General features: G+C 53.1%; 1 protein-coding gene across 1 annotated transcript; it reads left to right on the forward strand.

Moving 5' to 3' along the window:
* Positions 1-1,090: 1,090 nt before the first annotated feature.
* Dagla (diacylglycerol lipase alpha) lies at positions 1,091-23,372 on the forward strand. Its single transcript, XM_028777493.1, has 19 exons — positions 1,091-1,185; positions 1,571-1,782; positions 2,942-3,043; positions 3,439-3,577; positions 6,966-7,053; positions 8,527-8,661; positions 9,189-9,266; positions 10,953-11,077; positions 14,181-14,334; positions 14,753-14,836; positions 14,933-15,010; positions 15,404-15,484; positions 16,196-16,338; positions 16,696-16,764; positions 17,080-17,152; positions 18,294-18,493; positions 19,414-19,543; positions 20,037-20,224; positions 22,039-23,372. The coding sequence occupies exons 1-19, from the start codon at positions 1,091-1,093 to the stop codon at positions 22,997-22,999; spliced, it is 3,135 nt and encodes a 1,044-aa protein (XP_028633326.1). The 3' UTR covers positions 23,000-23,372.
* The last annotated feature ends 304 nt before the right edge of the window (positions 23,373-23,676 follow it).

Raw genomic sequence — 23,676 nt, forward strand, 5'->3', positions numbered from 1 at the left:
GGAAGACCTGCTGTCCACCCTTGGACCAGGTGCCATGTAAACCTCTGCTGGCCTCAGGGGACAGCTGCCCTCTGGCAGGGGTTCCTCTCTGCACAGGGCACATAGAGCTATCCTGGAGCAAGTCCTGGGTTTCAGCTCAGTCCAGCCTTATATCTGTGCTACAATTCTCCTCTCCCAGCTCCAAAGGAGGCCCCTAGCTCCTGGCCACTCCTGTGCTCTGTGGCTGGTTTGTACCCAGCTACTCCAGAGAAGTAGGCATCAAGCAGCGAAAGCTATCAGGCCACTGGTGAGTGTGTTAGAGCGGCTGTCATTCTTAAGTGAAGGGCAGATGTCCCTAGTCCCGACCTGAACCATGACAGTGACTGAGAGTTTGGTAAGATGGGTGCAAAACCAAGCCAAACCACACTCACAGCTCAAAGGTCTCTCGTGAACAAGAAACCAAAGGCCTCACTGTGCAAAGACTTATGGAGAAGAGTCCGACATGCTGGCATCCTCACCCTCCGCCTCTCACACCTTCCCCTCCCACTCTACAGGGCTTTCTGCTAAAGGACACTTGTTCTTGGTTCTGAAAGCCTTGGCCCAGAACCGTATGTACTGGTCAGATTTCCTTGTGGAAAGACAGGGCTCTGGGAGCCGAGCATCCCATGGATTCCACATATGGAGAAAGAGAGAGTGAACTTAGGGTTGTTTTATCTCTTTTTTGAGACCTAGGCTCCCCTCAGAATCATGTTCCTCCTGACTTAGTCTCCCAAGTGCTGGGATTTCAGGCAGGCCCAGGTCTTCAGTGGAGATGAGCAGTTACTATGGGAATGATGTTAGGAAAGTGGCAGTCTGGTGATGGCAGGAGTGACCTCAGGGGACAGGCTGAGATTGGTGTCAAGACCACTGTTGTTAGGGAGCTGGAGAGGGCAGGGGGCAGCTTCTAACTGGCATCTTTAGTGCCTAGAAGCCCATTGGCCATGGGCGGGGATTGGTGCCAACACCCAAGATGCCTGGCCACACCTGGTAGTAGCCCAGTCTGTTCCAGGGTCCTCTTCTTGCTTTCAGGAGGTGAGCGCCTGGCCCGCTGAGCCTCCCAGAGCTGCCAGCCATGCCCGGAATCGTGGTGTTCCGGCGGCGCTGGTCTGTGGGCAGCGATGACCTCGTCCTACCAGCTATCTTCCTCTTCCTCCTGCACACCACCTGGTAAGTCTCAGCACTCGGGCCACAGTCCTGGGTTTGAAGAGGAAGGTCTGGAAGGAAGCTTTCTGGTTCCCTGTTCTTCCATGCTAGGCCCAAATCTGACTGTTCTGCTCCCAAGCACTCCTCCAGGTATTCCCCTCTAGGATTCAGGACCCCTCCTGGCCAGAAGTCCTTCTAACCTCCAGTGGCAGTGGGGATAGTAGTCACTGCCAGTGCCTCCCCATGCTGACAGTCAGGCACATCAGAGGCACCCAAAGCCAGTGGACAATGTTCTTGTTGGGGAGATACTCGTCTTCTTTTTTCCTACTGAGCTCCACCAGGTCTGCCAGCCAGGGGCAGCACGAGGCACAGAGGCAGCCCACCCTTATTGACCTGTACCCCTCTGCAGGTTTGTAATCCTGTCCGTGGTGCTCTTTGGCTTGGTCTATAACCCACACGAGGCCTGCTCCCTGAACCTGGTGGACCACGGCCGCGGCTACCTGGGCATCCTTCTGAGCTGTATGATTGCCGAGATGGCTATCATTTGGCTGAGCATGCGTGGGGGCATCCTCTACACAGAACCCCGGGACTCCATGCAGTACGTGCTCTACGTGCGCCTGGGTAAGGGACTCCTATGGGGGGCTGGGACTGTTCTAGGGCTCCACACCCTTCTCCTGTACTCATTTACTCCCTTAGGTTTTGGTTACAAACACAAACTAAGAGCCAAACCCTGAGGAGCATGGGGTGCCTTACTGGACTGACAGTCTGACCCACCAGCTGTTTTGTGAATCTTTTCATTATGGAACACACCCATTTATTTTTATGTTGCACTTTGTGTTTTGGTGCCATAATGGCAGTTGAGAAATTGTTTTGTGACTCGATGGCCACAGAGTCTGAATGCTTGCCCTCATAGCCCTTTATAGACACACTTAGTTGAGCCCTATTCGAAACTGTGAACTTGTCTGCAAAATGCTTTGATGATCCTTCTGAAACAGATCAGGAAACCCCTGAGGCCAGGCTGAGCCAGCTCCCCAGAGGACCAGCCTATATCACTTTTGGGCCATGTCCCAGCAGCCTCTTGGGTATTCCCAGGGAGTACTTCTCTCAAACCTCTCCACTGCTCCTGGGGAGGAAAGTGTTAGCTGTTTTGAAGATGAGGACACTGAGGCCAGAAAGACTAATTAGCTCATTCAAGGTCACACAGCTAGGTTGAGATAGAAGAGTCAGAGATGGATTTGAACCTATGCTGCTGTTCTAGCTCCACTGTCTGGCTCTTAGCTGCTATACTTTGCTGGCCCTGCCAGGCTGTCTTATCTCCTTTCCACTCTCACGGGGCCTCTGGACTTAGTACCCTGATGGACTGAGTGCATGGCCACCATTGGTTGGCTTCTGGGCCTCCTCTCATCCTCCTACCCTACCAAACTGAGATTCTAAGTCTTCTGAGAAACAACAGTTTTCATAAGTTCCAATCTTCAGTGTTCTGTGACGAAGTTATTGGCAGTCTCAAATAGGGATGAGGAAGCAGAGGCTCAGAGAGATTAGCTAACTTGCCTACAATGAGTCTGATTCCAAAGCTCCTGCACGAAACTCTGAAATCCTGAAGAAGCTGGGAAGTACTTGTTCCCTGTTCACCTGTGCAGTCACAGACTCAGCTCTGTGCACCCCTGCTGTGACATGGCTTAGAGGCCAGACAGCAGAAGCCAGGGTAAGGTTCCTGGGCTCTTCCCTGGTGGCAGACAGTGTCCTATAGTCTTTCATCAGAACTTGTCTCTCCTTGCAGCCATTTTGGTGATCGAGTTCATCTACGCTATCGTGGGCATTGTCTGGCTCACTCAGTACTACACCTCCTGCAATGACCTCACTGCTAAGAATGTCACCCTCGGTATGCGCCCCATCTGCCCCATCAGCAAAGCTAGCCCTGGGGTGGAGGTAATATGACCCAGCTTGCAGAGAAAGGGGCCCAGGTGCCACTCTTAGGGAGACACCCAAGTGCGGGTGCACCCTTCACCCAGTGTTCTGCCCTCTCACTTGGAGTCCCCACCAGGTGAGCAGCAGCAGACATAAAACTGTCCAGGCAGCACTAGGACTGTTTGTCACCTTCTCAAAAGTCCACTCTGAGCCATGTGTGGGCCTTGAAGACCACTGCTTCTGAGCCTTGCTCTTGAGCTTATAAAACAGCTGGGGACATAGAGGCCACACAGTGTCCTTCGTTCATTGCTCATGACCCAGGAAGGTGGACCTAACACCAATTCTTTCTTCTCATTGCTGCCGCCATAGGAATGGTCGTTTGCAACTGGGTGGTCATCCTCAGCGTCTGTATCACTGTCCTCTGCGTCTTTGACCCCACGGGCCGCACCTTCGTCAAGCTGAGAGCCACCAAGAGGAGGCAGCGCAACCTGCGGACTTACAACCTGCGGTCAGTCGACTGGGTGGGCGGGCAGTGCCCTAGTGAGCTTTGCAGACTGGTGGGCAGAGGAGGGTGCTGTTCCCTCCCAAATCACACACCAACCTCACGGAGCCACTGCTCTTTGTGAAGGGCTCACAGTCTCACTGCCTCTTCTGTTCTTGAAAAGGTATAAATTGACTGGGTGTGGTGGCACATGCCTTTCATCCCAGCACTCACTGCTAGTGAGGCAGACAGACACATTCAGACCAGTTCAAGGCCATCCTAGTCTACACAGCAAGTTCGAGGCCAGCCAGAGCCACACAGTGAGATTCTGATTTTTTTTTAAATTTTAGATATCCAAGAAAGTACATGGGTGTGTATAAAACATAATAATGTCCACATACATAGTAACAATTCATGAAGAAAGCCGGGAGAAAGAAAAGAAAGAACATAAGCAGAGGTGTATGGGAGGGCTTGGAGAGAGGAAAGAGATGAGAAAATGGTGTGATTATATTATGTTCCCAAAAGAAAAGAAATAATTAAAAACAAAAGCATGTCTGTGGCAGTACTGCCTGTCAAGCTGGTACAGTTCATTCACCCAGTATGCCAATGTTAAAAGTGAGACTTGTATCTTTTCCTCTTTTAGTTTTTATTCATGTGGGTACAATGCAAACATAAAAATTTAAAAAATAAAATCTGAAAAAAAAAAGTAAGAATAGCAGTTACTGGCTCGGGATGCTGTTGTGAGATTTAAGTGAGATAATATATACCAAGTGATTAACACTGTGGGCAAGGGCTGAGTTAATGGAAAGCCACTCAGCAGCAGTGGCTGGACACATACTCAGTTATGGCAACATCAGAAGACACAAGCATTGTTCAGAGTGAGTCACAACCCAGGTCTCCCTGTAATGGGGGTGGAGAAACCAAGGTCCAAAGTTCACATGGTTGCCTGGTTACATGGCAAAGCTTGGAATTAGCTCTCAGCCTCACTTTGGAGCCCTTACTTAACTGTTAGGTGAGGCTGCTTCTGGGTCTCAGAGGTTGTAAGAAGTTAATCAAGGAAGACTTCCTAGAGGAGATTTCTCCTGGTGTTTAAAAGCGGCAGTGGCAGAGAAAATGAGAAGAGGGTATCCAACATGGCCATAGTGACTTCTTTATTGAAAACAAGGGCTCCCAGGATGAGTCATCATAGTCCCCACAAGGAGGCTTCTCCTGGAAGGCAGGCCCCATGCTTAGCCCTTCGTGATTAATCAGTCTCTTTGCTATCCCAGAGCAGCTGTGAGACCCTCTTCTACAGATGAGGGATCTGAGTCACTGCCCCAAGCCACAGTGGCGGGGGTGTAGAATGGCATCCATCTCCAGCCCAGGGGAACAGGCTGCCAAGACCCCTGCCCAGCAGGCCTGACCCCACCCCAACTCACGCCTCAGACCTTCCATGTCAGCCCACCAACTTGTCACTGCCTCTAGGACCACACCCATGCCTGGTCTGGCCTCCTCCCAGCCTGAGATGTCAGGCCTTGGAGCCAGGGCTCCACAGCCCATTTTTCCCTCATGCGGCTGGCCACCGCCCCCTGTCCCACTTTGCCTTCTCTGAGCACTTGCCGCGCCAGACCTGTTTCTGGGCTCCTGGGCCCTAGAGAAAACCTCCTTCCCTTCCTGACTCTGGGTGATTGCCTTAGGGGCTTCAGGCAGTAGGAACTGGTACAGCAGAGCTCGTGCTCACTGTTATTTTAATTAGGAAGCTCCCTGTGGTTTCCAGGCCCTGTGGAGGCCATAGCTTGCAGGCCCCTGACCTGTTGTGGTTTCTCCAGGTCTCCTGCGAGGCTGGAGGGCACAGTCTGGCTGTGGGGCTTCTTCAGGCTGACTACCTGCCTGACTGTCCTCCACTGGCTCCAAAAGTAACATTTTTTTTTTTCTAACAGGGACATTTTTCAAGCTATCAACTCCCAAGGGCAGGGACGTACACACCCTGGCTGCCACATGGTTGTTATTTTGGTTTCTGAGAGCCGGGAGTGTGTCTAAGTTTTGGTCCTTTCTCTTTCCAGTGAAATCTGGTGGGGACTGGGGGAGGGTGTTATTCCCGGCTCTATCCCAGGAGGCTTGACCTTGGGTTTTTGTAAAAGGAATGTCTGTCCCCTTTTACACAGTGAGACTCCCAACAGACAGGGCTGTCAGGGTCTATGAACTTCCTGTCCAGACTTGGTATGTGTCTCTGGCGTGGCCAGGAGCCTCTTCAGGTGGTTGCACTTGACCAATCTGTAAGCTTCTCACACAACCCTTGATCATCTGCCCCCTGGCGTTCTTGTGCGGTTTTCAGTGGCATGAGAATTTCCATCTGGCCAGAGGCTGGGGAGGAAATTTCTCGTTCTGCAGTTGAAAGCCCTGTTGAATCAGAAAGCAAAATGGTGTGAGGCCCTGAGAACCAAGCTTCACTCCGTCTTCATCAAGCCCCTGGGCGATGGGCATTGGTATAGGATGCAAGGCTGTTCCATTTTCTACGGACTGCAGGTCCCTGGGACAGCTGGCCTCTTACATCATCCCAGCCCCTTCCGGTGCCTCCTTTTTGGTCAGCTGCCTGTGTAACCAGGGTTAAAGGAATGGAGAGCAGTTCTTGGCTGCACATAAGAGCCAAGAGGCACAGTCTGTCATTCCTGATGACTGTTAAGTGTCTTGAATGCATCTGAGTGCCACCTTGCCTTTTGCCCCTGACTTGGTGACAGACTTTTAAGGGGACAGAACGTTGCTCAAAACCCAGTCATAGCCTCTTCTGGCTTTGTTTTGAGATTCACAGTGTTTAGTGTCAGGGTAATTATCTTTTCTTTTTCTTTTTTCTTTCTTTTTTTTTTTTTTGAGATAGAGTTTCTCTGTGTAGCCCTGACTATCCTAGAATTTGCTCTGTAGACCAGACTAGCCTTGAATTCATAGAGATCCATCTGCCTGCCTCTCCCTCCCAAGTGCTGGGATTAAAGGAATGAGACAACACCAGTGATATCAGAGCTATTATCTTTGTGCTCAAAATTCACCAGCTTTCTAGGTACCCAGGATGAAGAAGCATTCATGGGAAAGTAGCTTGTTGTTCTCTCTGCTCACTCACTCCTGTGCCCCTAACTCCCCACCTGACCTGAGGAGATAGAATAGAAGGGACAGGGGGCAACCACGTGTACCTGCCCTACCCAGACAGCAGCTGGGGAGTGTGAGGGCCTCCACTGCTCACCAGGTTGTCTAGAAATACCCTGGCTGACTGACAGCTGGGTCACTGGCCACTCAGCTGTAGCTAGCCTGCTGCCTGTCCTCTCCAAGCCCACTGGAGAGCTCTTTGGTGTATCCTGGGAACAGGCCATTCTATTTCTATAACATCTGGCTGGCTCCTCTAATCCATATCCAAGACTTGACACATGTCAACTGTCTACCTTCACAGGCACCGGTTAGAGGAAGGTCAGGCCACCAGCTGGTCCCGCCGTCTAAAAGTGTTCCTCTGTTGCACCCGGACGAAGGATTCCCAGTCAGTAAGTACCCATAGTTGTTTGCCTCAGGTTCTCTCTCAGCCGTGCAAGTGCCTTTCACTCCTCTGGTAATGCTAGGTGGGTGGGGCTGGTAGGAGGCGGGGCATTGTGAGCAGAGTGACAGCCTGCTTGTGAAACAGTCTGCCTTTTCACTGAAGTACTGCCTCACCCTGCAAAGCAGACATTTTCCTGTTTTGCTGTGGAAACAGAAAGCCCTGATGACTGATTTGATGCCCTTGAAACATGGCTTAGTTTCAAAAAGTACCATGTGGTCAGCAGTGGATGGATCTGGAAGGTCTGGGGTGCTGTTGAGTGCTTAGGCTGGGGCTGGGTAGCACGCGTCTCTGAAGTCTGAGATGTAGACAGACCCATAGTGTTGAGGAGCGAGCTCTGCAGAAGGTGGCTCTGAGCAGGAAGGCGGAGAATGGACCTCTCAGTGCAGGGTAGGAGGGTTAGAAGTCACGCAGCCCCACCCTTCATTTTGCAGATCAGTCAGCTGAGACCCAGAAAGACGGAATGATTTGCTCAGTATCCCACAGCTAGTAAAGGTTACATGAACCCAGAGCATGATCCTGTTAGACACAGCCCAGGGGCAGAGCCCATAAGAGTGATTTTTCTCCAGCTTGTATATTGGTGCCAAAGAACTATCCTTGAATGGCAGTCTTTGAAGAATTTACATAAATTCCTGTATGTTCAAACCTGGCACCCTGAGCTGGGCAGCTGAGCGGTGTTTGGCTCTATGTGGCCCCTTAGAGGTTTGAGCTGGTCGCCACTGGCATTTGTCTTCTGACTTGCGAGACACACAAGGATGGGACCCGGTAGGTGAGACAGATTCAGTTGCCATGAGTTTGTTCTCACTCTGCCCTCTCCTGATAGGAGAGGCAGGGGAAACCCAAGACCACAGCAGACAGGGCTTGCCTGCCTCTGTCCTTTCCTTTCTACCCAAGGCCCAGGGCCAACACGAAGCCAGAGAAGGCACCAATTATGAAATTGTACTTCTCAAGCCCATTACAGGGGCCACTGAGCTGAGGCTGCTGGGAAGCAGGGGAAAGCTTAAGATTTGGGAGATTTAGCAGGACTTCCAGGATCACAGCTGGTAGGGCAGTAGTAGCCAAATGATTTGTGTGGCTTCTCTTCTAGAGAAGGGCTGCCTGAACCTTGATCCTGGGTATCTAGAGAAAGAAGAGGTAACAGCATAGGTTGGCACCTGTGAGCAAAGGGTAGCATGAGCTGCAAGACTTCAGTGGAGAGGAGGCCTGGGAGGTGGAGGAAGGGCCAGCAGCTTCGATGGTAAGGGCACAGAACCCAAAGCAGGGTCTCCAAGTTCCTGCTGTATGGAGGTACCGCACACTTGAGGACAAAGTTGCCCAGGATTGTGTAGGTTTCTGGTAAACTTGCCCTGGGTGTTCACTCATGGTCTCTCCTTTCTCCTGCTGCCCTGCCATCGCCTCCTGCCTTCCTGGGCCTGCTTGACAGGATGCCTACTCAGAAATTGCCTACCTCTTTGCTGAATTTTTCCGTGACCTCGACATCGTGCCCTCCGACATCATTGCTGGCCTGGTGCTGCTTAGGCAGCGGCAGCGAGCCAAGCGCAATGCGGTGCTGGATGAGGTAAGTACCCAATAGCTCTCCTGTGGGCCCCTGCTTCAGATGCTGTGGCATGCTCTCCCCATGGGCCCCTGGGGCCACTGTTACTACTCATCACTATCCGCTATCCTAGCTGAAACCTTCCACCAGAGTTGTCTGGACCACATGTGTCTGCTTCTGAGGCCAGCCTCCGAGGATGTCCTATTCACTGGGGTTCGGTGACCAATGCCAACTCCAGTGCTTCAGCCTCTGTCTGAAATTTGCCCTGGCCCCCTGTCCTCATCAGCATGATAGTTCTGGTCTCTGTGCATCTTACACAAAATCCCTCTCCCTCTTGGATGGCTCAAGACCATCCCTTGGGGTTTGAAGGTCTGTCTGGGTAGAATGGAGAAAACTAGAAAAACAGGGAAATGTGATTTCGGAAAACTGCTGGATATTAGAAGAACTGCAAGCCACATGGTTCCTTCAAACCTCTGAAGCAGGCTGAAACTGAACTCCCTTCTCATCTTTACATCTGGACCACTGTCCATCTTACCGCGCCTGTTTTCCAGGCAAACAATGACATCTTGGCTTTCCTGTCTGGGATGCCAGTGACCAGAAACACCAAGTACCTCGACCTCAAGAACTCGGTGAGTGGAGCCTCTTCTTTTCTCCAGTGCCTCTCTGTACCTCCCCACAACTACATGGCATAAGGCAACCCCACCACTCTTGCTCAACTGTCTAGGGAGTCTCAGATCAGGCCCTCAAAGGCTCTCCTATCATGCTGTTACAATAAGCAGGACCATGACTCTCTTAACCAAGCTCCAAGACATTTGACCCCTGCTTCTGGAGATTGCACAGTGCTTTACAGGGATGAGTGTGACATTATTGCTGCTGCTGCCCTCATAATAGGCAGCGGGGCATGGCATTGCCTTTTAAAAAGCCTTTTTAGCAATAGAAACTTTCCTCAAGCACCTTTAGTAGAAAGCCCATGTGTACAGACAACGTGGGTCCCATGGTATGAAGGAAGGCACAGCCTAGGCCAGTGTGGCCGAAAGTGGAACCACAGCTGCTAGCAGGAAGAGTCAGCCTGGACCAGGAGAGGCAAACTAGTTTAGATGCATCCCTGCTCAATCGCTTCTCTCTGCTACCTGGAGTAAGCCTGTCATCCTCAAAGCCTTCAGGACAGATATAAAATGCCCTAGGCATACCTTGCACCCAGAGCTGCAGTAGGAGGAATTGACCTATCCTAAATCCAGGCCAGCAAGGTGCTGGAAGCTTGGTACCAAATAAGACAGGGCTGGAAAAATTTTGGCCCTTGGGGATCTGTGTCTTTAGAAAAGCCCCAGGCATCTGTCTCCTCAAAACAGACATCGCTTCATGTTACCAGCCACATGTATATACAGTCCATGCCCCTAGCAAACTGCCCGCCACTCACTCGGGCCTTGCCTGGCTGGCTCTTACCACCCCCTGGGGGGAGGTGCAGAGTCTGCACCTGCCACCTGGCAGAGGCTACCAGTGCCCCGCCTCCCTGTCCTGTCACCCAGGGTAATTGCCTCTGCAGCTACTGGCTCCTTCCTGAGTTCCTGAAGAGCAGGCAGAGGGTGCTGATTGAGGCCTACCTGTTTCACTTCACAAGATGACTAATCACCCTCCTTAACTTTTACAAGGTGACTAATTCCCTCTAAGTGCCACAGTCCTGGTGCCCAGGGGCTGGGGACTGACTGACAGGGTTTGCTGGGACACTGCCATCCCAGCTTCTGGACAGCTCGTAGCACTGATACCAACCATCAAGAGCAGCTGTTGGGTGGCAGACTCCTGGGTTTCAAACTGGCACCTTTCTCTAACATGATCCCAATCTCAGAGAGATAGCCTACCCCAGCCTCAGGAACCTGGGACTCTATGAGTCAAGCCTGAGAGGATTAGTGAGCCAGAGACATTTGGTGACCGATTTCCATGCCCAGTATGGTTCATCTGGTCACTCATAGACACTCCCAGCCTCAGGCACTAAGATTTCACCGGGTTAAGTTCCCAGGGCCTGATTGCTGAGGTGGGGGTGGGTGGGTAAACAAGCCAGGGCTCTGAGTAGTTTTCTGTCCCCAGATCATAAGTTCTGAGACAATAGTGACAGGATAGATCTCATGAGTATGCTGGCCTGGGTGTAGGGAGATAATTGGGCAAAAGTAATTAGTGTCTGGAGGGACTGCTCCTCCTTAGAGCCCAGCAGCTGTCCCCAACTAGAGCAGATAGGCAGGCTCCCACCTCAGGGACTGGTGGTGACTGAGGTAGCAGGCAGGAAGGGCAGAAGTCATCACCCTTTGCGTCCTGTCTTTCAGCACGAGATGCTTCGCTACAAAGAAGTCTGCTACTACATGCTCTTCGCCCTAGCTGCCTATGGCTGGCCCATGTACCTGATGAGGAAGCCCGCCTGTGGCCTCTGCCAGCTGGCTCGGTCCTGCTCGTGAGTACTCAGCCAGCCCCCAGCCACAGTAGCATAGGCTGGAGGGAGGGTGCAGTGATGAACTGGTACCCCCTTCTTCTCCTGGAGCTTTGAAACTGATGTCCTGCCCCTACCTTCTCTGTGTCCTCTTCTTTTCCATACTGGTTTCCCCCTGCTTCCTCCTTGGACTGGAGTTATACAGGCCAACTTTCAGTTGCTGCCTTGGGCAAGTCAGTGCACTTCTGTGAGCCTCACTTTCTACATCTGTGAAATGGGATGTTGATACATCTGTTTTTGAGATGTGATAGTGTAATGTCTGCGCTGCTAGTTTTCTTCTCTTTGAGCCCTCTGCCCCTACAGACATTCCCTTCTGCCCACATCTCCCTTCTCTTGGCTGCTCTACTGTGCACTGCCTGTTTAGAAGAATGAACTTTCTTGGGAAATAGGCCCACTCCATGGAGGTCTCTAGAAATGCACCAAGAAGGCACTTTGGTACAAAGTTCTGAGTAGAGAAAAAAAGGCCTGGACCCAGATCTGACCTGTAGCTGACTCCGCCCTTAGCCCTGCCTCTGTGGATGAGGGGTGTGGCTCTCTGCTTTTAAGTGGGCCAGAGAAGGGCTTCGGAAGGACCCTGTCCTTCTATGGTGTCTCCATCCTCAGTCCATGACAGGGAGAAGCAGGACAGTTCCCTGGGCTCCTGTTCCAGAAAAGCTGGCCTAGTGGGCCCGTGCCTCTGTCCTCCATGCCTCCTCCCAGAGGTGACAGCATCCATGCCTGCTCCATAGTGCCTCCATTTTGAGAAAGCTGGTGGCTCTTGGGACCTTGTTCTCACTATCCCCAGCTGATCAGAGAGGACCAGGTCACTCTGTGCTCCTCCCATCTCTGCCAAATGTACATGCTTGTAACTTCCCTTGCAATCCTGGGACACTGAGTCTGGATGGCGAGATTCTCAAGATAAGCTCTGGTCAGGAGCCTCTAGGCCTCTGCTTAGGTGGGCCCTCTCCACTTCTCAGGAGCCTGTTTCCCCAGTTCTAGCAGATGCTATCAGCCCATAGGACAGTTCCAAATCACAGAGCCACTGGCTATGGGTCTCTGAGTGCTTTGGGGACAGTGGGAATATCTGCACCTGCATGAGCCAGTACTGAAATGACAGAGTCCTCAGCTTTGATGGGGCACAGTCAGGGGACTCTTGGAAGAATGAACCTAGGGTGGGTGGAAACAAAGCCTCAAAGTATAGGGATAGTTGGAAACAGAGATGGCTGGGCACTGAACTTAGCATCTGCTATCCGCCTGCTGCTTGTCACTTTCATGGACTCTCAGATCCTGAACTTTGGTTGTCTGCTACAGTCTACAGTGGGTGACACATCACCACTTTGTAAGGGTCTATTTTGTGTGGAGAGTGAAGCAGGACAAGGGGCATGGCATAGGGGACAGGCTGTGGTCTAGTAGCTTTGGGAAGCAGTAGTCAGTGCTGACTCTGACAGGAGGAAGCCAGGGCTTATCTGGACCATGGTTACAGAATCAGAACATAAAAATAGCAGGAAAGATTTGAACCCACGTCCTGCCACTCTCCTACCTCATTTGAGCTTTCTGGTAAGCTGAGGGAAGAGGGGAACTTCCTGAAGACTTGAAGGTAGGACTTTGAGCCAAGCCTGCCACCATGTGACCTGATGGCTTCTCCAGGCACAGCTCTGGGATGAGTGTCCTGTGTGTTGTATCCTATGTATGGGGCAGTCCCTGATCCAAAGCTCAGGCAAGTTCAAGTCTTGGCTTGACTCTGGGTTTTCTCGATGAGGCCTCTCCCCGTTGGGAAGTCCCACAGGCGCTGCTCTGAGAAGACAAACACCTCACACTGAATGTCAATTCAAGACAGCTGGCAGCCTGGTCTTACTTGCCCCCAGCTCCATGTACCCAATCTGTTGGGTGCTGGCTCCCTCTGGTGGCCTGAGAAGCAAATGCTTATTTTTCTCCAACCCATCCTGCCTTCATCTCCAGTGGAGTGAGCAGTTCAGCGCTGCCTCATGTACCCTGGGGAGTGTCCTGTATACCTGACAGGCTTGGTGATTGGTGAAACATCTGGAAATAGCACAGAGCAGACCCTGCCCTGTGTAGCACCTGCTATGGCAGTGCTCAGATGAGGGACTCTGGGGCAGGTCAGCAGGGCACATGGATGTTATGGAGGGGCATAGCTGAGTGCTAGACCAGAGGTCAGGTCAGGGATGGTCCTGTCAGAGAGGTACCTAGAGTAGACCTCACTGTAGGGTCACATTTGGATGGAGACTATAGGGTGCATAGAATCTGGTGAGGGAGCTGTTCAGGAAGAGGAAGGAAAGGTAAGAATGATGTAGATGGGGGGGGGCAGTCAGATGAGGCCAGATGGGGCAGAGCCTGGGAGGACTCAGACCTCTATGGTAACAAGGGGAGCATCTCTGTGGGATCCTAAGTGGGAACGTGACAGTGGCTCGATGTGCCTTCAGGGGGTCCCTCCCTGTGCTACTGAGTTGGCAGTGTGGGGGCAAGGGTAGACAAGGGAGAGGAGGTCAGTCTTCAGACAAAGAGGATGGGAAAGGACAGTGGGCAGGTTTGGTTTTAAATGTGAAGACAAAGTGGACTGGTGTGGGGTGACTGGGAGGAGCTGGTAAGATAGTCAGGAAATAGGACGGGGTTCCAGATATCATCAGTACGGCTAAGGGGAGATGCCACGTAGGAGTCCAGTAAGGTGCCTTTGGAGGTCTGCAGTGGGTCTGCTGCTGTCCTAAGTGAACTTACAGAAAACACACGAAGTAGGCTGCTAGAGGGGAGGGAGGTCCAGGCTAGACCCAGGACCTTGAAAATGAAGGGCAAGCTGGAGAAGAGGCTCAGCCTGGGAAGAGAGAAGAGCGGTGAGGTCTGCAGCCAAGAGGGGAGGATTCATGGTCCACGTAGTGCCGTGTGTTAGGAGACTGTGATGAACTGGTTCATGGTTTGACCACTCGAAGGTCACCAGGGCTTCACAAGGGTGACTCAAGGAGACAGACAGGCTGGTGCTCAAGCCCCACCTGGAGCCACTTCCAGAGAGGATGGAAAGGAAAACAATCACCCCACAGGAGCTGACCTGCCCTGAGCTTTCTTCACCCCATTCCAGGTGCTGTCTCTGCCCTGCACGACCCCGATTCGCCCCTGGGGTCACCATTGAGGAAGACAACTGTTGTGGCTGCAACGCAATTGCCATCCGCCGTCACTTCTTGGATGAGAACATGACCGCTGTAGATATTGTCTACACTTCCTGTCATGATGCGGTGAGGGGCCAGGCTGGGGCCCAAGGCGCTCTGGAGGCCACTGGGGACCCAAGCCCAAATCATCTCCAGTGTATAGTCCAGAGGTGGCCTCCTCCACTTTGGTGCCTGAGATCCACATTGCCTCAGACTAAGTGGAGAAATAGATGCCAATCTCATCAAGTGTTAGGGGCTCCAGGCCCAGCCTTAAGGGACTGGAAGAGATAGAAGGCACTGGGGAGAGGCAGTGAGCCATTTGGACTGAGCACAGGTCTGCCTGAGGCGGAGTGGAGTGGAAGGGCCAGGTACCAAAGACTCCTCAGTGACCTCCAGGAACCCTGACTTTGACAGGTGTTAGGGACCCTGTGGCCCATGGGGAGCTTTACCACCATAGTCTGGCTTCATTCTGGGGTCGCTTAGGCTCATGAGCTGGTACTCCTAGGTCTATGAAACTCCCTTCTACGTAGCTGTGGACCATGACAAGAAGAAAGTGGTGATCAGTATCCGGGGAACACTGTCCCCCAAGGTAAGCTGCCCATGTGTCTACTCCACAGGCCCCAGTACTTGGGGCCCTTGCCTGTTCTCCTCAGACACCTCTTACCTGCCTTTTTCTTTCTCCAAGGATGCTCTGACTGACCTGACAGGCGATGCTGAACGCCTCCCTGTGGAGGGACACCGAGGCACCTGGTTGGGCCACAAGGTATCAACCTCAACACCCTGAGGTTCTCTCACCTTTGCCCCCCTCCCTGACAGTACTCAGGTGCCTGCAGTTAGCAAGGGATCTTCCCTTGTCAGAGATCAGTCAGAAGGGTGTGGTTTAGCCTGCCTGCCCACAAAGGGACACTTGGGGACTGTCCTTAGAAGCATCTGGGGCAGGCAGCTGGGGAAGATGTCACTCCTGTTTCTATCAGGCAGACATCCCTCTGAACTTCCATTTTCTCATTTGGAAAATGCAATTGAAAATGGAGCCAAAGCAGTACCCAGCAGCCCTCACAGCCTGTTTGTTGAGGAATGGAAGGGGCACTGGCTGAGATTATTGGCTATTCTGGTCCCCGAGGCTTCCCAACGGCCCTGCTCTGTTCTTCCTACCCAGGGCATGGTACTCTCAGCTGAGTACATCAAGAAGAAGCTGGAGCAGGAGATGGTCCTGTCCCAGGCCTTTGGTCGAGACTTGGTAAGATTTCCATGACATTCCATTTTGGAGAGGAGGGCACCCCCTTCCCTAAACACTAGCGGCTGTCCCTCCCTCCCTCCCACATTCCCAGCTCCTTCTAGCTGGCTTCACCCTGCCCCATTCTACCTACCAAACCCCCTTTCTCAAAGTATCCTTTCTCTATACTCTGCACCCCAGTTACCAGATGTGTACTGTGCCAGCACTGTGGTCAGGACCACTTGTTTCAGGAAATTGTACAGACTAGTGACAAAAAGAGCTACAGGCAGGGAGAAGGCTGTACCTGAGCTGGGCGGCAGCCCGAGTCAGCCCAGCCACTACTGCCTTCAGCCCCCCATTCCCAGGTCTCACACTGTAGACTAGTGGTTAGGAAGGAGGAATAAGGACAGGTAACCAAATTATTATAACTGTAATAATATAACTGTAATCACCAAAGTGGTCAAAGGTTGAGGCCAATGCCTTGGACAAAGGGAGCTGTTTCTGGAAAATCAGGGAGGGCTTCCTCGAGGAGGGAATTTCTGAGCAAGGCTTTAGTGGATAAGTATGAGTTTGTGAAAACAGTCTTACTAAGTAAGCCTTTGCTCCACGAGGACCTAGCTTGACGCTCCCTCAGCCCTAGCATCCATGATCCCAGGACTTTGAGAAGACCTCTCATCCTCCCAGTGTCAGCTGGGAAACTGAGGCGGGACTCTCAGGCATCTCTTGGTCTCCCAGGGCCGTGGAACCAAACACTATGGCCTGATTGTGGTAGGCCACTCCTTGGGAGCGGGCACAGCTGCCATCCTCTCTTTCCTCCTGCGCCCCCAGTACCCGACCCTCAAGTGCTTCGCCTACTCCCCGCCAGGAGGCCTGCTGAGGTAAGCAGCTGGGGGCATCAGAGCTGGCTGGAGCAACCAGGACCCTCTAGAGCCAAGGGCTGACTTGGGCTGGCAAGGACTGGGAACTGGTGTCTGGACTGGGCAGCCCCACTTCTGATCACAGGATGCCTGGGACTGGCTTAGGGCAGCACTGTAGTGGTAGGATGGGGGCTTTAACATCCCAGGTAGACCCCCTGCCCTAAGTCTTGTGGTAAAACACAGGCAGGAAGGGCAGAAGTTGAAGCACAGCCTGGCACTATGAGCTCCCTGGAAAACCAAGACCCAGGTGCAGAGTAAGGCCGCTCCTACCAAGGCCCTGCTCTGGGCTTGAGCCCCTTCCCTTGACTTCTCTTGTAGTGAGGATGCCATGGAGTACTCCAAAGAATTTGTGACTGCTGTGGTTCTGGGCAAAGACCTTGTTCCCAGGTAAGTTCGTCTCTCTTGCTGCAGTCTCTTAGCAAGGCCTCACCCCACTCCTCAGCACTCACACCTCTCCCTCAGCCCCCCTCACCGTCTTCCTAAGGACTCTAGAACCCCCTTCCCTTCTTAGTGGCCCTGTGGTGAGAAGACAGAGGCAGTGCAGGTACCATACCTTCCTGAGTGGCCTCTCTGACTTGCATGCTTCCTCTACATCATAACCCAGTGGACTTGTCACCTGGGGCCTAGGTGCCCCACTGCCCCCTTTCCTGTCCCTCTCCTAGTCTATGACTGGTCCCGGCTGATGCTCACCCCCTTCCACAGGATCGGCCTTTCCCAGCTAGAAGGTTTCCGCCGGCAGCTTCTGGATGTCCTGCAGCGAAGCACCAAGCCCAAAGTGAGCTCCCACTACCTCCCTGACCAGGAAGTCCTGGTTGTCCCTCTTGTTGTTCCCCACTGGTCCCAGAGACACAGCTGTGTTATGGGTGATTCAGGCTGTCAGACCCTCAGTACCCAAGCTCAACCCATCCAGTTTTTGCACTGTGAGAACATTGAGGCCTGGTGTGGAAGGAACTTTGCTCACAGACTAAGCTGTTGTGGTGTCATCACTGGACTCAGGTGCTTCTCCCACATGTAGCTGGTGTGAGGAAGGCAATCCCTGAGGCACAGTGCTTCGAGCAACCAGGGAAAGACCTGTTGAGGTTGTTCAGACTTGAGGAAGGCTGCTGCCCCATGTGGAGGGTTTGGCTCAGTTTGTTCTGCTATTCTGCTGGCACCAGGAGAGAGCCAGCTTGTTCTAACACATACCAGGACTTGGAAAATCTTGGGGAGCCCTTTCTATGCAGAGACCTTCACTGCCAGGCAGGCGAGGTAGGGTGAGACAAAGTTTTGTTCCAAGCATCCTGGAGTAGGCCAACTGTAGGAGGCCCTTTTCTGTCAGTGGGAGCTCCATGAGGTGTCTCCCTATCCCTAGGTGGGTCCTCACCCTCCTTCTGCTGCCTATATGCAGTCTTCCTAGCCTTGGTGCCTGTGACCCTCTTGTAGAAAGGACCCTGGGGCAGGGGCCAGGTGACCCTGGGTCAGCATAGCTTTATGAGACTGTCTCCCTGTAAGCCCTTGGGAGCGGTGTTTGCTTCTCACAGGGCTCAGCCCAGGCATATCACCCAGAAGGTCCAGCTGGCCCATAGTAAGGCCTGCCCCACCTCTGTCTTGCACAGTGACCTAGACAGATCACTCCCCTCGCCAGGTATGTCTCCTACCCACTAGATGAGGGCTTGGCTAGTCTTCCAAGCCCTTGCCAGCTCTGAAATGCAACAATTCTGTGTCATCTGTTGTTGGTATCTTAGTGGCCATCTGGCCACTGTACACCTCAGTCTCTACCTCTTCAAGGTGGGCATGTACCATTAATGCTCCAGCCACCACCCCCACTAACAGCTCTCTCCTCTCATCTGTTGAGCCCGTCCTTACAAGCACTCTTGATCCTACCTACCTAGCCAGAGCTGCTCAGCTCTGTCCCCCTTTTCCATGGCCCCATACAGTGGCGGATCATCGTGGGGGCCACCAAGTGTATCCCCAAGTCGGAGCTGCCTGAGGATCAGGCGGAGGTGACCACCTTGGCCAGCACACGGCTCTGGACACACCCCAGTGATTTGACCATCGCCCTTTCTGCTAGCACCCCACTCTACCCACCTGGCCGCATCATCCACGTGGTCCATAACCATCCTGCTGAACAGTGCTGGTAGGTGCTGATGGAGGTCTGGGCCACTCCTGTAGGTGTGGGTTCAGGGAAGGGGCTGCTGAGAGCTGGACCAGCCCCTGCTGAGTTAGCCATTCACAACTAGACAGAGATAGACACAACAGTCCAGGACACACACACACCCCACACACACGCACACACAGAGAAGTTCCCCCAGCTTCTAGCCATGGAAAGGGAACCAAAGACTGGGTCCACAGCCGTCTCCAGAAGGAATTTGATTCTGTGTCTCCCTAAAGGAGCCTAGTCCTTTGAAGCAGCATCTGCCCAGCACAGGGCCAGGCCCAGGTATTAATCAGATACAGAAGCAGGGACCTGTCCCAAAGGCAGCCAGGCCTGGCAGGTCCAGCTGGGTCAAACTGAGGCCTGTCCTACCTCTGATTTGTGCCCACTGTCAGTCCTTCACTGGTGTCTCTCAAGGCTGAAGCAATCCCTATTCTTGGTGCATCTGAGTGTAGATGACCTGTAGCACCCGCCTGGCTCTAGGGTAGCTTGTACTTCAGTGTCCCTGGGTTTATTGGCAGACACATGGGGCCGAGAAGGGGACTAAGGCAAGAACAAGAACAGTGTGCTAGTAGGTAGACTCTCTGGCTTCATACTCTCAGATCCTTGGGCCCTGGGCTCTCTTTCTTCACACAGGCTGTCCCTCTTGACAGAAATCTGAGGAGCTGAGCCCTGCCCAGGGATAGCAGAGGTAGCCTAGACCAAAAGCCAATGGGAGGCCTTGTAGGGACTGCAGCTGAGGCTCTAGCTCAGCCTTTCATATGCTGTGGGCAGAGTAGCTGGGCCTTGGAACACGCACATGCTGTCTAGAGTAGACAGGGCCTCCAATCCAGCCTGTAGCTCCCCAAGCAGGTGCACAGAGCTGAGCCTCCTGACCCCTTTCTCCCTTACCCCTCTGCCAGTTGCTGTGAGCAGGAGGAACCCACATACTTTGCCATTTGGGGCGACAACAAAGCCTTTAACGAGGTGATCATCTCACCAGCCATGCTCCATGAGCACCTGCCCTACGTGGTCATGGAGGGGCTCAATAAGGTGAGTTCAAGCAGGGCCAGCGGGTGCCCTTAGATTGAGTCCCTGGATCCCTTCTGAAAGGCAGGGGCCAGAGGCTCAGATGATAGCCAGCCCAACCACAGTCCCCAGCTGGGCCTGGGTAGTAAGGAAGACCTGTAGTCTTTCCACTCCACACTCTTGGCTCTTTCCACACGCCACCATGTTGCCTCATGGCAGAGAGGAGGGAATTTAAGAGATTCCTAGGGGTCTATCTCTGAGAAAGACTGAACTGAGAGGCCCTAAAGGCCAGCTATATAGTCAAGTGGGGACAGCATCCACCTTCATAGGCCCGTGAAGGACTAAAGAGGAGAGATCTCCAACTTGGCTTCTCTAAAGACAGGCATCCTGTGACAAGTGCCTGGCCTTCCATGAGGTGGCAAAGGGACCCACTGAACTATCAGACTGTTTGGTCTGGGAAGCCACAGGGCTAGGCTGCCCACCCCTCTACTACCAGGCCTCTGTATCCTGTTCCCAGGTGCTGGAGAATTACAACAAGGGAAAGACAGCGCTGCTTTCTGCTGCAAAGGTCATGGTGAGCCCCACTGAGGTAGACCTCACTCCTGAGCTCATCTTCCAGCAACAGCCGCTGCCCACGGGGCCACCTCTGCCCACCGGCTTGGCCCTGCAGCTGCCTGCCACAGAGCATCGCAACAGCAGTGTCAGGTGCATCTTGTGTCCCCACTCCACCCCAAGGGAGTGTGGGTTCAGAGTATGCATAGTTGTGTATGTTTACATCCATGTGTTCTCTGTGCCTCTTGGGCCCATGTGTATCCCCAAAGCTGTGTCCATGTGCTCAGTGCAGAAGCCAGTCTCTGCTCAGGACCTCACTCTGCTACAGATGTCTCTTACCTTGTCATCAGTGTCTCAGGATTTCCCAGGTTTCAAAGCACACACAGACCTACCTACACCACAGACTCAAACACCAATGTTCCCAATCCCACTTAGTCCAAACAGATATATACTCAGGTGTTTACACAACTGTGCATATATGTTGGAGTTTCTGACAGGCTCTACTTGTAAGTACACATCACACAGGACACACACCAAGCATGCAGAACACACATGGTTGTGGGCACACTCAGACAGGTAGACATGTAAGTGCAATGGCTATTCCTGTGCCAAACCCACACAGGTAACAAGGCACACAGGTACCAAGGCACACATCCACTCACAGATGTACACACATCATCACAGGTCCTAGAGGTATCCAGGAGGCTCTTCCTGGGGAAAGTTGTCCTGCCTAGCTGGGACCCTGACTCTCAGACCCTGTATCCAGCTGCTGAGAAGTGGGGGTTGGTATCACTGCTTGGTAGGGACCCCCCACACTTCTCCCTGTGTGCTTCCCATAGTGGCTACATGTCTCCATGAAGAACCCAGGGTCTGTCCCTGACCATTGTTCATGAGGCAACCACTCATTTCCCAACTCCCCCTTCCTTCCCAACAGATCAAGGGGCTCCAGAATTTGCTGCTACTGTCCAGCATGGGGCTGTACCCTTGGAGATGTAGGGGGAACCCTGGGATGAGGAAGGAATAAAAGAGGCACAGGAAGGTGCTGGCCTGAGAGTTGGTGGCAGAATCCTTCTTCTCTTCCTCCCTGTTTTCTTTCTTCCCTGTCTCTCTGTCCTTTCCTCTGTCTCCCATTCACTGTGGCCTCATGACTGAGCCAGAGCATCCAATCTCTTGATGCCTAAATCTTCTGTTAGTACCGTGATAGGTATGGAGGTATAGGACCCAGAGTCCTCTGGGGGTCTTACTGCTCTTGGTAGGGTTTTCAGCCTTTTAGGGACCCCATATCTGTCCATCTGGCTTCTGCCTTTTATTTTCTACCTTAGCTTATATGAGTTGGTTTCATTTCATTTTATTTTAGATTTATTTTTATTATTTGTATATGTGTGTGTGTGTGTGTGTGTGCGAGTGAGTGTATATGTGTGTGTGTGTGTGTGTGTGTGTGTGTGTGTGTGTGAATCCCCTAGCACTAGAGTTACTGGAGGTTGTGCTGCCTGCTGTGGATGGTAGGATCTGAACTCATGTACCCAGGACTGAGCAGGAAGCACTTGTAACCTCTGGGCCATATCTCCAACCCTTATTTTTATTTATTTTTAAATTTATTTTTCATGTGTATGAGTGTTTTGCCTGCATGTGTGCCTTGCTTCTTGTGCATGCCTGGTGCCCTTGGAAGTCAGAAGGGGGTGTCGGATCTCCTGGAGCTGGAATTACAGATGGTTGTAAGCCACCACGTCAGTGCTGGGAATGGAACTCAAGTCTTCTGGAAGAACAACCAGTGCTTTTTACAGCACTGAGCCATCTCTAAATGCTAAGCTAATTTTCAGAAATCAGGCTTCCCTGCCCCAAATGACTCAACAGCTCTGTCCTTGTCCCCACAGCTCTGTCCTTGTCCCCTCTTCCTTCTAGCCCAGGAAGTAGGGTCAGTCTCATCTGCCCTTTGACCCTTATCCTTCTCTCATCGTTCTCTGTAGGAGCAAGTCTCAGTCTGAGATGAGTCTGGAGGGCTTCTCTGAGGGGCGGCTGCTGTCCCCAGTGGCTGCTGCATCCGCAGCCCGACAAGACCCTGTAGAGCTGTTGCTGCTGTCCACCCAGGAACGACTGGCAGCAGAGCTGCAGTCCCGGCGGGCACCACTGGCCACCATGGAGAGCCTCTCAGACACTGAATCACTGTACAGCTTCGACTCACGGCGCTCTTCAGGCTTCCGCAGCATCCGAGGCTCACCCAGCCTCCACGCAGTACTGGAGCGTGATGAGGGCCACCTGTTTTACATCGACCCAGCCATTCCAGAGGAGAACCCATCCCTCAGCTCACGCACAGAGCTGCTGGCAGCCGACAGTCTGTCCAAGCACTCGCAGGACACCCAGCCCCTGGAGGCAGCTCTAGGCAGCGGGGGTGTGACTCCTGAGCGACCACCAAGTGCAACCAATGAAGAGGAGGAGGCAGCAGGTGGTGGTGAGGGTGGTGGGGTGGCCCCACGAGGAGAGCTGGCCCTGCACAATGGGCGCCTGGGGGACTCACCCAGCCCTCAGGTGCTAGAATTCGCTGAGTTCATTGACAGCCTCTTCAACCTGGACAGCAAGAGCAGCTCCTTCCAGGACCTCTACTGCATGATGGTGCCTGAGAGCCCCACTAGTGACTACACTGAGGGCCCCAAGTCCCCCAGCCAACAGGAAATCTTGCTTCGAGCTCAATTTGAGCCCAATCTGGTACCCAAGCCCCCCAGGCTCTTTGCAGGATCTGCTGAACCCTCCTCTGGCATCTCACTCTCACCTTCCTTCCCACTCAGCTCTTCAGGGGAGCTGATGGACCTGACACCCACGGGCCTCAGCAGCCAGGAGTGTCTGGCCACAGACAAGATCCGGACTTCCACCCCCACAGGCCACGGGGCCAGCCCTACCAAGCAGGATGACCTGGTCATCTCAGCACGCTAGCACTTGGCAGTGGCTGCCAGCTCCTCCCCAACCAGAACTCAAGGCCCTGTGGGTACCTAATGGCCACTTGGGGCCCAGTAGCTTTGGGGAGAGGCTCCCAGAGGCCAGATGGTCTCAGGCCCTGGAGCACTGCTGCTGAGCAGGGGGTCCGCATCCCTACCTCAGCCTAGGACCCCCAGAACCAAGATGTCTGGGAAAAGCAGGGGTGGCTTTGGTAACAGGGGGGAGATTTCAGGTTGGATGGTCAATCCTCAACCCTCAGCCTGACTCCGCTGTGTGGCCAGCATGGTATCTCTGTTCTGGGAATGGCACTAGGCAAGCTAGCTTCCTGTCACTGCCCTCCAGCTACTCTCCCAGAGCCGAGGCAGAAAGCAGTCCCCCCCTTCTCACATGGAGTTCAAGTTGGCACCTTGTCCTGGCCACTCTCCCCCAGATCTGGTGCCTGCTGGCCAGCCCCCTGGGGTGATCGCCACCAAGGTGGCCCGCAGTGCTGTATATGTTTACAGAATCTGCTGGGCTTGGCTCAGGTTGTATCCTGGGCGTGTAAGCCCCAACTCCCAATCATGTGTTTAGTTGTCCCCTCTGAGTGGGACCTGAGGACCAGAGGGGCCCTGAAGGGAGGTGGGGTCTGGGATGCCCCTTCTTTGCCTGGTGCCCCTTATCTTCATGGGTCCTGG

Source organism: Grammomys surdaster, unplaced genomic scaffold (assembly GCF_004785775.1).
Source record: "Grammomys surdaster isolate TR1022 unplaced genomic scaffold, NIH_TR_1.0 310, whole genome shotgun sequence".
NCBI classification, from domain to species: Eukaryota; Metazoa; Chordata; class Mammalia; order Rodentia; family Muridae; genus Grammomys; species Grammomys surdaster.

Coding starts and splice junctions, on each gene's coding strand:
- Dagla (XM_028777493.1), top strand. CDS start 1,091: ATGCCCGGAATCGTGGTGTTCCGGCGGCGCTGGTCTGTGGGCAGCGAT. Junction 18,494..19,413: donor CATCCTGCTGAACAGTGCTG/GTAGGTGCTGAT, acceptor CCCCTCTGCCAG/TTGCTGTGAGCAGGAGGAAC. Junction 20,225..22,038: donor CATCGCAACAGCAGTGTCAG/GTGCATCTTGTG, acceptor CGTTCTCTGTAG/GAGCAAGTCTCAGTCTGAGA.